Source organism: Natrix helvetica, assembly GCF_964273705.1.
Source record: "Natrix helvetica genome assembly, chromosome: 7".
NCBI lineage: Eukaryota > Metazoa > Chordata > Lepidosauria > Squamata > Natricidae > Natrix > Natrix helvetica.
The window spans coordinates 4,344,907-4,355,340 of NC_138558.1; the positions used below are offsets into that span (position 1 = coordinate 4,344,907).

Here is a 10,434-nt window from a genome sequence, read left to right on the forward strand (position 1 = left end):
ACTGCATCTTGTTGGATAGGCATCACAATGGATTGGAGTCTGCAGCACACATCTCGTGAAGGAGAGAGTTGATATATGAATAGGATCCGGCGTCACAAAAACCTGGGTCTAGAATTCCCAACAAAAGGGTCTTGGAAATTTGGTGCTACCTGCCGTCTGGGTTGGCTTCAAAAATGGGAAGACCAATTCATGGAAGGTCTGGAGATCGAAGGCTGTTGGACGCCACCTGCCGGGATATTGATGGGTTTCCTGGTGCGGTTGCTTGGCCTCTGGGAGGACCGAGTGCTGGATTCGATAGGGCAGGGGTCCCGTCTAGGAAGAAGTTGCTTATTTTCTTCTGCTATTTTGGTCGTGCTGGTTGAGAAATTTGGGAAACCGAAATCCCAAATCCTGAAACTGAAGACTGTGGTGATGATGGTGAAACTGAAGTCTCATTAAGGAAGACACTAACTGTTGTGTCCTGCCAGCAGGCAACAAAGTTGGCAGCAGATTCAGACAGTGGGGAGGTTGGGGAGGAAGATGGGCCAGTCCTGGAGTCTGGGGAAGGCTCTGATGAGGGCTCTGTGTCGGAGGCAGAGAGGGGGCCAAGGCCGTTCAGCAGTTATCAGCTGCCTTCAGAGTCAGATATCAGTGGGGCAGAGGAACAGCTGGAGACTGTTCCCAGAGTGCGCATGCGCAGAGTTGCCAGACGAAGGGAACAGCTAAAGAACTGGAGTCGACTTGGGAGTATGGCCACAGGTGGACGGTGAATGGCCCCTTGCCGAGGAAATAAAAGAGGAGCGAAAGGGGAGTGGAGTTTGCAGGAGACAATGTGTTTGCTTAATTGGTTTGTGACTCTCCGAGACTCCTTGCCAACTTTTGCAGATATTGGCCTGGCAGCTCTCCAAGCCAGAGAAGGTCTGTGACTGTAAATCCTCCCTCGAACGACTTTGCTGAGTGTGAATGAGAATTTACAGTCAATTAATAAAAGAGGTTCTTTGTCGGGACGAGGAGTTTGCTTCATACTCTCGGGAAGCCTTGGTCTTCTAAGTGGTTTCCTCCACTGAGAACTTTTGAAAGGACGAAGAAAACTACCTGGTTGCTCATAACCACTGTGGCAAGAAAATCCGTAAAATGGAGCAAAACTCACTTAACCACTGTCTTGCTTACCGACAGAAATTTGGGGCTCAGTTATTGTTGAGGATTACCAATAACTGGTTTATTCCATTGAGGACTCTTGAAAGTTACGGAGAGAAACTATCCAGTTGCTCGTTCCCCAGTGACGTCCATGACTTCTGGAGTCTCGGTCCTCACCCTCTCTTTCCCCCGCTTTGGAGGAAAAATGCACAACCGCAAATTGTCCATATTTGACTGACCTCACGCCTGCGACCTTGGCATATTAGATGAGACCTCTGGCATGGACAGCAATCTCTTGTGCTTTTTAAGAGAGACGGACGACGAGGCTGGTGCCCTGCCTACGCAGACCTCTCAGCAGTATAAATGCTGGTAGCTACCAAGAAGAAACCAGGACGAGGTTTTCTGGACAATTCCGTAAACTAGGCAACTAGCAGTAGTTGCCAAGATGTCTTACAGCGTGTTGACTCTCTGCTTATTTTCGCTGTTCGCTTTTTCTTCTGCTTGCTACATCCAGAACTGTCCCATTGGAGGGAAGCGGTCAATTATGGACATGGAAGTCAGAAAGGTAGGTTCCTGGGATAATTGACGCAGAGTTATGGGTACAGAGGTAGTCATGCTTCAGAATTGATGGACTTGTGTCTTTCTTGGCTACCTCTGATATCTAAGGCAGTGGTGGGATTCAATTTTTTTTACTACCGGTTCTGTGGGCGTGGCATTGCTTGGTGGGCATGGCAGGGGAAGGATACTGCAAAATCCCCATTCCCTACCCACTCCAGGGGGAAGGATACTGCAAAATCCCCATTCCCTCCCCACTCCAGGGGGAAGGATACTGCAAAATCCCCATTCCCTCCGCACTCCAGGGGGAAGGATACTGCAAAATCCCCATTCCCTCCCGATCAGCTGGGACTCAGGAGGCAGAGAAGAGATGGGGACGGGGCCAGTCACAGGTGGTATTTACCAGCTCTCCAAACTACTCAAAATTTCTACTACCGGTTCTCCAGAACTGGTCAGAACCTGCTGAATACCCACCTCTGATTTAAGGATATCCTTTATAGACAAGAAAACCAATTCTCCCAGAGTCAAGAGGAATATTGACAGAAAGGGCCTGGATTGAAAGATGAAGGGGAATCGTAGTCAACCAGCAATTCTTTTTAATAGTGCAATTATTTGACAGGCTCAAAGGATATTTTTAGCTCCATCGGCCAAGAAGAAAAGGGATTCCTTTGTCAATGATAGCTTTTATAGAAGTCGTCCTGAAATGACAACCATTTAATTCAGTGATCGTTCGAAGTTATAACGGCCCTGAGAAAAGTGACTTAGGACCTTTGTTCATACGGCCGTTGTATTTTAATTATTGTGCGGGTTTGCTAGATTCGGTTTTGCCCTTATCGAAATGCCAAAATGCCGTACTTGATAAAAGTTTTGCATTTAGAGATTGGATCGTCTCAACCACACTTGCTTTGGTTGGGCTCACTAGTTCAGGGGTGTCCAAACTTGGCAACTTTAAGACTGGGGAATTGGCTGGGGACTGGCCAGCCAATTCCCCAGCCAATTCCTTTGAGACTGGCTGGGGAATTCTGGGAGTTGAAGTCCACAAGTCTTAAAGTTGCCAAGTTTGGACACCCCTGCACTAGTTGGAACCCTGACACATTGGGCTAAGCTATTTAGGTTCTATTTTGATCCTAGCATGGTGGTTTTCTGTAAGCTGCTGTCTGCAAGAGGACAACACACACTAAAAATGTAGTAAATTGTATTTACTAAACATTCGGATCTCCGTGTTTCTTGATAGTGCATTTCCTGCGGGCCAAGGAATAGAGGCCACTGCTTCGGGCCCAACATCTGTTGCGGGGAAGAACTTGGCTGCTTCTTCGGCACAGCAGAAACCTTGCGATGCCAAGAAGAAAATTTTCTCCCTACCCCTTGTGAGTCTGGGAGGAAACCATGCGGGAGCAACGGAGGAACATGTGCTGCCTCCGGCATCTGCTGCAATCACGGTGAGATATTGGAAAACTGCTATCATGTCACCCCTAGTTTAGAATAGAATAGAATAAGTTGGACGGGACCTTGGAGGTCTTCTAGTCCAACCCTCTGATTAGACAGGAAACCCAACACCACTACAGACAAGTGGTTATCCAACCTCTTCTTAAAAACTTCCAGTGTTGGGGCATTCACAACTTCTGGAGGCAAGTTGTTCCACTGATGAATTGTTCTCACTGTCAGGAAATTTCTCCTTAGTTCTAGGTTGCTTCTCTCCTTGATTAGTTTCCACCCATTGGTTCTTGTCCTGCCCTCAGGTGCTTTGGAGAACAGTTTGACTCCCTCTTCTTTGTGGCAGTCCTTGAAGAGTTTGTGATTATAGCCAATCTCAATAAAACCCCAAACCACCCCAACGAGGCTGTCGAAGTGATGTCCCGGTGTTTGGAGGCCGTCGGGGTCTGGATGGGGGACAACAGACTCAAACTCAACCCCTCCAAGACCGAGTGGCTGTGGTTGCCGGCACCTCGGTTCAGCCAGCTGACTCCATCGCTGGCCATAGGGGGCGAACAGTTGTCCCCTGTGGAGCGGGCGCGCAATTTGGGTGTCCTCCTTGATGCCCGGCTGTCAATGGAGGACCATGTGACAGCCGTGGCAAGGGGGGCATTCCACCAGGTTCGCCTGGTGCGCCAATTGCGCCCCCTACTGGACCGGAGTGCCCTGCGCACGGTCACTCATGCGCTGGTGACGTCTCGCCTGGACTACTGCAATGCCCTCTACATGGGGCTTCCCTTGGGACGCATCCGGAGACTGCAGCTAGTTCAGAACGCAGCCGCGCGGGTTATTATGGGAAGTACACGTTACTCCCACGTAACACCTCTCCTGCGCGAGCTGCACTGGCTACCTGTGGCCTTTCGGGTGCGTTTCAAGGTATTGATTACCATCTTTAAAGCGCTCCATGGCAGAGGACCTAGTTATCTGCAGGATCGCATCCTACCACACACGTCCCTGCGACCTATCCGCTCACACAGGGAGGGGCTCCTCCTGGTGCCGTCTGCTAGGCAATGCCAGCGGGCGACACCTAGGAGTAGATCCTTCTCTGTGATGGGCCCAACCCTCTGGAATGACCTCCCCCCAGACATTCGAACCACCACCGACCTCCGCTCCTTCCGGCAAAAGTTAAAGACTCACCTATTTCAATCAGCTGGCCTGGCACTGTCTTAGTTTTACCTCCCGGGATTTATTTATTTTAATTGGGTTTTAAGGGTTTTATAGGCTTTTAACGTATTATATTTATTATTCGATTACAGTCTCATAACCTCCTTCACCAGTATTAATTTAATTGTTTATGTATGTATTTTATAATGTATTTTAGTGACTGTACACCGCCCCGAGTCCTCTCCGGGAGTGGGGGCGGTCTATAAGTGTGAATAATAATAATAAATAATAAATAATAAATAAATAAAAGTGATTTTAATCCTTCTGTGAAGTTGATTTCCTTACCTGGTTTACCTGTTGGGCAGAGAAAGTTATCTTTGCTGTGCTCTAATATCTAATCTAGCCTGTAATTCTGCAGGTCCCAAAGATACAGCTAATCCTAAATTAAAATTTTCCACTTGAACTCTGTTGTTGATATATTCGCTTCTTTACCTTTGATTTTGTTTTTGCTTTTCCAGAGGGTTGCATGGTTGATTCCGTATGTGATCAAGAATGAGAAGACTCAAGGAAGAACACTGGAAAAAACAATTTTAGATTATGAACTGGTAGATCATACCGAACTGATGCAACAGATTGTTCTGAAGTGTTTGCTAAAAGCCTGCAATTCATACATTTGTGCAAAATAAAAGTTGAACAGCCATTAAAATCCAAAGTGTGTGTTCTTTAGCTTTCCAATAATCAATAGAGCCCCTTCTTGAAGGAAATGGCCAGTTGAATGAATGAATGAATGAATTTATAGATGTATATTTAAGGGCCAATTAGCAATAACAATAGCACTTCAACTTTATATACCGCTTCACGGTGCTTTACAGCCCTCGCTAAGTGGTTTACAGAGTCAGCATATGTCCCCAACAATCTGGGTCCTCATTTTACCCACCTTGGAAGGATGGAAGGCTGAGTCAGCCTGGTGAGATTTGAACTGCCAAATTGCAGGCAGCCATCAGAAGTAGCCTGCAGTACTGCTCTCTAATGTGCCACAGCAGCTCTTAGGCTTGTAAGGAGTGAGAAAATGAAATGTATTTTTTTTACCGGTTGGGTTTGCTCCAAACAACCCAGGCAAAGTAGAAACGTGTTAAAAATACAGATCAAACAATGAAAAATTAGTGCAATTTTAGTCTTTCACAAATAGCCGGTGTTGGATATAATCAAGGTAACAAATACTTCCAAAACTAAATTAGAAGTTGCTTATTTGATTGCAAGAAGAAAATATTCCATACCTTAGGCTTGCAAGACCTACCGTTGGAATATGGGTAGTCCTTGGTTAATGACCACAGCTAAATTTCGATTGCAAAGGGAGTTGCTGAGCAAATTGTCTTCATTTTACCTTTCGTGTCACAGTTGTTAAGAAAATCATTGCAACTCTTAAGTGAATTGTGGGTCCTTAAGCAAATCTGTGTCCTTCCAATGGTTGGAAGAAATGTCCACCTGGGTTCAGTTCCAAGTGGGGGGAAAAGACACTGGAAAAATGGAGGCTGCTTGGAAATATGGTTTAATGGTGGCCAGGACCACATGGCTTGAGCTCCTGAACAGAACATTTCTGATCCAGGGAAATATAATATTCTGCCTTTTCAATATTTCCCAGGATATTTCATTCTTTTTTTTTTTAACTTCAGAAACTTTTCAGTTTCCTGCAATTTTTTTTCAGATTGTTTTTTTTTAAAACATAAAAAAGAACATTAATTTTTTTTCATCCATTACATACAGCATGTCATTTGGTTACAAGCGTTTTTGCATCCATATTTTCAATTACATATACAATCACAGATTTTCCATCTAATATAACTAAAATACCTCACTTTCATTGTACAACATATATTCAATTACGATTAATATTTCTTTCTTTTCAATAAACCTAATTCTCTTACATTCTTGATTGTCTACTTAATAACAACATACTTTTATGTAGTCATTATCTCATTCTGGGATATTTTATTCTTCTTGGGGTGGGGGTGTTTAACTTCCTACACATTGACTCAATCACAGGCATATATAGGTAGTCCTCGACTTACAGCAGTTCATTTAGTGACCGTGCGAAGTTACAACGGCCGTGAAAAAGTCACTTACGACCGTTTTTCACACTTGCCACAATTGCAACATTCCCCATGCTCATATGATCGAAATCTGGCAAACGGACTCATACTTATGACAGTTGCAGTGGGGGGGGGGCATGTGATCCCCTTTTGTGACCTTCTGACAAGCAGTCAATGGGGAAACCAGATTCACTTAATGACTGGGTCACTAATTTAACAACTATAGTGATTCACTGAGCAACAGTGGCACGAAATGTCCTAAAGTGGGATAAAATTAAATTAACATCTCGCTTAGTAACAGAAACATAGGACTCAATTATGGTCGTATGTTGAGGACTATGTGCATTGGCCAGAATTCCTAGAAAGGCACTCTACTCCCAAACGCGTTCAAGTTGCTTCCGGGATTGAGATGACGTTTTTCCGCCGCTCGACCGAAAGCTCCCCGCGTGTTCCGTCATCCCTGACGAAACTTCCGGTCTGCGGACTTGGAAGTACAGCGGGAGGCGTTTCTGCTCCCTCGTCTTGCGGTCGGCGGAACTGCATTTCCCGGCGTCCCTGGCGCCACTTTCGGATCCGGTTCCATTTTCGGTCGTACCGCGACCGTGGTTCCAGACCGATGCTGTCGGCGGGGCTGAGGGGGCTTCCCGGCCGGGCTCTACTGCTGGGCTGCGGCGCCCCGAGCCTGATCCCCGCGCGAGGCCGCAAGACCCGCTTCGACCCTCCGGCCAAGTCCAAGGCGGACCGGATCAAGGTGCCGCCGCCCGTCGACCCGGCTGAGCTGCTGGTGGTCATCGACCGCTATAGGCAGTACCGGCGGGTGGTGAACGCCCTCAGGTGAGGCCCTCCGGGACTGCTGAGCCCATCATCCCCAGCAGGGAAGGGTCCTTGGAAGGGCTGGGAAGGGTCTTGGGGGGCCTGTGAGGCTCTCGGGCCTGCTGAAGAGGAACCTCTCTCTCCCTTATTTCTCTGGGTCTGCCTGTCTATCCTCCGTCTGTCTCTATGATCTACCTAGGTCTATTATTTCTCATTTATCATCTACTATCCATCCATCTATCATCTTTCTTTCTTTCTCTATCATCTACGGAATCTGTATCTACCTATTGTTTCTCTATCATTTATCATTATTCGCCCATCTGTCTGACTATCTTCATCCATCCATCCATCTATCTATCATCTCTGTATGTCCATCTATCTATCTATCTATCTATCTATCTATCTATCTATCTATCTATCTCTATCCATCCATCTATCCATCATCTACGGAATCTATCTCTTATTTCTCTATCGTTTATCATCCATCCGTCTAGCTATCTATATCATCTATGTCTACCTACCTACCTACGTATCTCTCTATCCATCCATTCATTTATCTATCTATCTATCATTTATCATCTACCATCTATCCATCTCTATTATTCATCATCTATATTTGTCTGTCTCTGTCTATATCTGTTGATCTATCTATGATTTATATATCTATAGCCATTTCTATTATTTCTCTATCCTTTATCATCTATCACCTTTGTCTCTGTCTATATCATCTGTCTATGTCTGTCTGTGATCTAGCTATATATTTATATCTGTATCTATTTATCTTTTACTCATCACTATTGTTTCTCTGTCATCTATCCATCTGTCTACCTTCTATCACTTGTCTGTCTATTCCCATCCATCCCTATATATATGAAGTGGGCAGCCATATAAATTTGATTAATCCATCCATCCATCATCTTACCTATATCTATTAAATTTATTCCTGCCCATTTTGCTTGAGGGATTCTGGGAAGCTTACAATAACAAAATATTATTTTAAAAAACTGAACGGTAACGTAATAAGTGCATTCAACTGAACAGAGAAATAGCCACGTTGGTGGGGAGCATGCAATAGAGTGGAGGTGGGAGCTTTCCAATTGCAAATAATTGCAATTGAACAGAGATTCCACAGAAGCTTCTCCCAGGTACTAACCAGGCCCCACCCAGCTTAAATAACAGCGCTTAGGGGTGCCGAAGGACTCCCTTGTATCTGGGGAGGAAATCTTTTCACCTTCTGTCCTGGCCTCTCTGCTAGATTTGAGATGAAGGAGGAAATACGATTTAAAACCTACGATCTCAGGCACGGGGAGACGGCGAAGCTGATGAAGAAAGCTCGGGACGAGGAACATCAACACCTCATGGCCTTGAACGACGCAGAAAATAAGCGTTTACTCGAGCGGAGGTAAGACACATTAGACAGCATCAAGTTCAGGAGAAGTGATAGCATTTCCCTGGGGAGGCCAGGCGCCTAATTTTGGTTGCGATGATACAGAGGAAATGTGGGGTTCTAATTCTAGGCTGCATAAATAGAGGGATAGAATCAAGATCAAGTTTTAATACAACTCCATCAACTAATCACGATGTTACAACACAGCCAACCAACCTGCTTCAAGCAACAAAGCCAGCACTACACACACACACACGCACCAATATTTATAGAAAGATGGCAGCTCCGATCACCCTTTGCTCACGCAAGCACGAAGCCATAGGCACCAGCCTGAAGATGGCAAGTGGGACCTCGTCGAAACGTTGCCAAGATACTCTCCATCTCACACGGGAAAAGACCCGAATACGCCAAGACCTGCATGTGTGTGTGTGTGTGTGTGTGTGTGTATACACTGTTCACATTGTGAACAGTAGGTCGTCTCTTTCTTCCCTGTTCCCACGGTAGATTGGAGCGTGTTCGGCAGGAGGAATTACTGGAGAAGGCCCGCAAGCTACAAAGTGACCAAAACAGGGTCGCCTTTCAGGAGGAATTTCTCAAGAAGAAAGAGATGGAGGTGCTTCAGTTACAGGTAAAGCAGCCAGTTGTGGCCTCTCGGCCGCTGGCTCCTCCGGCAGCCAAATCAGAGGAGGAAGAGGGGCATGGGATTCAGGGTCAGCATTAGACAACCTGAGAGCTCCGAGGGGGAAGAGGGAGTGGAGCTGGCAGAGGGAGAGAGAGAGAGAGAGAGCCCAGCCCCCAGGAGCACTCTATCAGCCTCCCAAAGCCTATGTATGCCTTGTTTTCACAAAAAATGGGCCTTTTTGCTCGTTCCCCCCCCCCCCCAGCTCCCAGAAGCACTTTGCAGGCCTCTGAAGGTCTCTCGTTCCCTGTTTTTCACAAAAAATGAGTGCAAAAACTTTTTTCTTTTAAAATTTACCTCTTCAAAATCTTGGTGCGTCTTATACGCCAAGAAAATAGGGGTAATCATAATATTTGAGGATACAATCTGGTGCCGTTTAGCTTGGATCTGATTGTTGCTTCCTCTTTGCTCTTTCCGTTGCTCCAGGAAGAAGCCCAGAATTTCATCACCTTGGAAAACCTGGACCAGCGTATCGAGGAGTGCCTCAACAAGACGCAGAACTACAATTTTGCCGTCGATAAAGAGGGGAGGATAGTTAAGAGGACGGCCATATCGTAGCCCCCTCCCCCCCCTCTCACGGAGGAAGGAACGTTCCATCCGGACCCCGAGGTTTGCCGTGAGCGATCGAGGAATGCCATACGGCTCCAGCCCATCAGCATCACTGCTCTCGAATGGGGAGTGGCGGATAATTCATGCTTCCCAAACTGGGCAAGCCTGGTTTGGCAACTGCTCCCGTTCTTTTTCAAGAAGACATGGATCATCTTCAGTGATTTTGGGGTGTATGTGTATTATTTTGGCATCTCATCCTCAGTTGCTTCTCATTTTCGATCTCAGTTTTTGAAAAAAGCGACCCTGCCTCTGTACGTGTGGGAAACCGTTTTGCTCCTTCCTTTCTCGCAGATTGGTTTCGTCGGAAAAAGGCAACGATGTTTAGTGAAGTTATTTTTGGGGGGGACGGACAATTGACCTATTCTCTAGGTTCTCTGGATTGCTCTGTAATTAAATACAATATTTTATTTTCTGGGTCCGAGCTGTTTATGTCAACTCTCAGTGCTGTCATGGGGACAGAATGGGGGTGGGGTGGGGTGGGGAGTGCATTCCGCGCATACTATCGGCTGGACTCGGATCTCAGATTACGGCAGCCGGCTTGGGAGGGGTGCATCTTATAGGGCAATGTGATTTATGACACAGACTGAGGGGAGGAAAGGAACGGGGTT

General features: G+C 46.2%; 2 protein-coding genes across 2 annotated transcripts; both read left to right on the forward strand.

Moving 5' to 3' along the window:
* The first annotated feature begins 1,527 nt into the window (after positions 1 to 1,527).
* LOC309395199 (neurophysin 1-like) lies at positions 1,528 to 4,954 on the forward strand. Its single transcript, XM_081959161.1, has 3 exons — positions 1,528 to 1,681; positions 2,906 to 3,110; positions 4,767 to 4,954. The coding sequence occupies exons 1-3, from the start codon at positions 1,562 to 1,564 to the stop codon at positions 4,802 to 4,804; spliced, it is 363 nt and encodes a 120-aa protein (XP_081815287.1). The 5' UTR covers positions 1,528 to 1,561; the 3' UTR covers positions 4,805 to 4,954.
* A 1,854-nt stretch (positions 4,955 to 6,808) lies between these two features.
* On the forward strand, positions 6,809 to 10,233 carry LOC309395587 (small ribosomal subunit protein mS26-like). The gene is made up of 4 exons (XM_081959980.1): positions 6,809 to 7,172; positions 8,407 to 8,553; positions 9,043 to 9,166; positions 9,644 to 10,233. The coding sequence occupies exons 1-4, from the start codon at positions 6,955 to 6,957 to the stop codon at positions 9,773 to 9,775; spliced, it is 621 nt and encodes a 206-aa protein (XP_081816106.1). The 5' UTR covers positions 6,809 to 6,954; the 3' UTR covers positions 9,776 to 10,233.
* Positions 10,234 to 10,434: the final 201 nt, after the last annotated feature.

Excerpts from the sequence above, each read along its gene's own strand:
- LOC309395199 (XM_081959161.1), top strand. The coding sequence starts at position 1,562 with ATGTCTTACAGCGTGTTGACTCTCTGCTTATTTTCGCTGTTCGCTTTT. Across the intron at positions 1,682-2,905 it reads TGGACATGGAAGTCAGAAAG|TGCATTTCCTGCGGGCCAAG; the intron begins GTAGGTTCCTGG and ends GTTTCTTGATAG. Across the intron at positions 3,111-4,766 it reads CGGCATCTGCTGCAATCACG|AGGGTTGCATGGTTGATTCC; the intron begins GTGAGATATTGG and ends TTGCTTTTCCAG.
- LOC309395587 (XM_081959980.1), top strand. The coding sequence starts at position 6,955 with ATGCTGTCGGCGGGGCTGAGGGGGCTTCCCGGCCGGGCTCTACTGCTG. Across the intron at positions 7,173-8,406 it reads CGGGTGGTGAACGCCCTCAG|ATTTGAGATGAAGGAGGAAA; the intron begins GTGAGGCCCTCC and ends CCTCTCTGCTAG. Across the intron at positions 8,554-9,042 it reads AAGCGTTTACTCGAGCGGAG|ATTGGAGCGTGTTCGGCAGG; the intron begins GTAAGACACATT and ends TTCCCACGGTAG.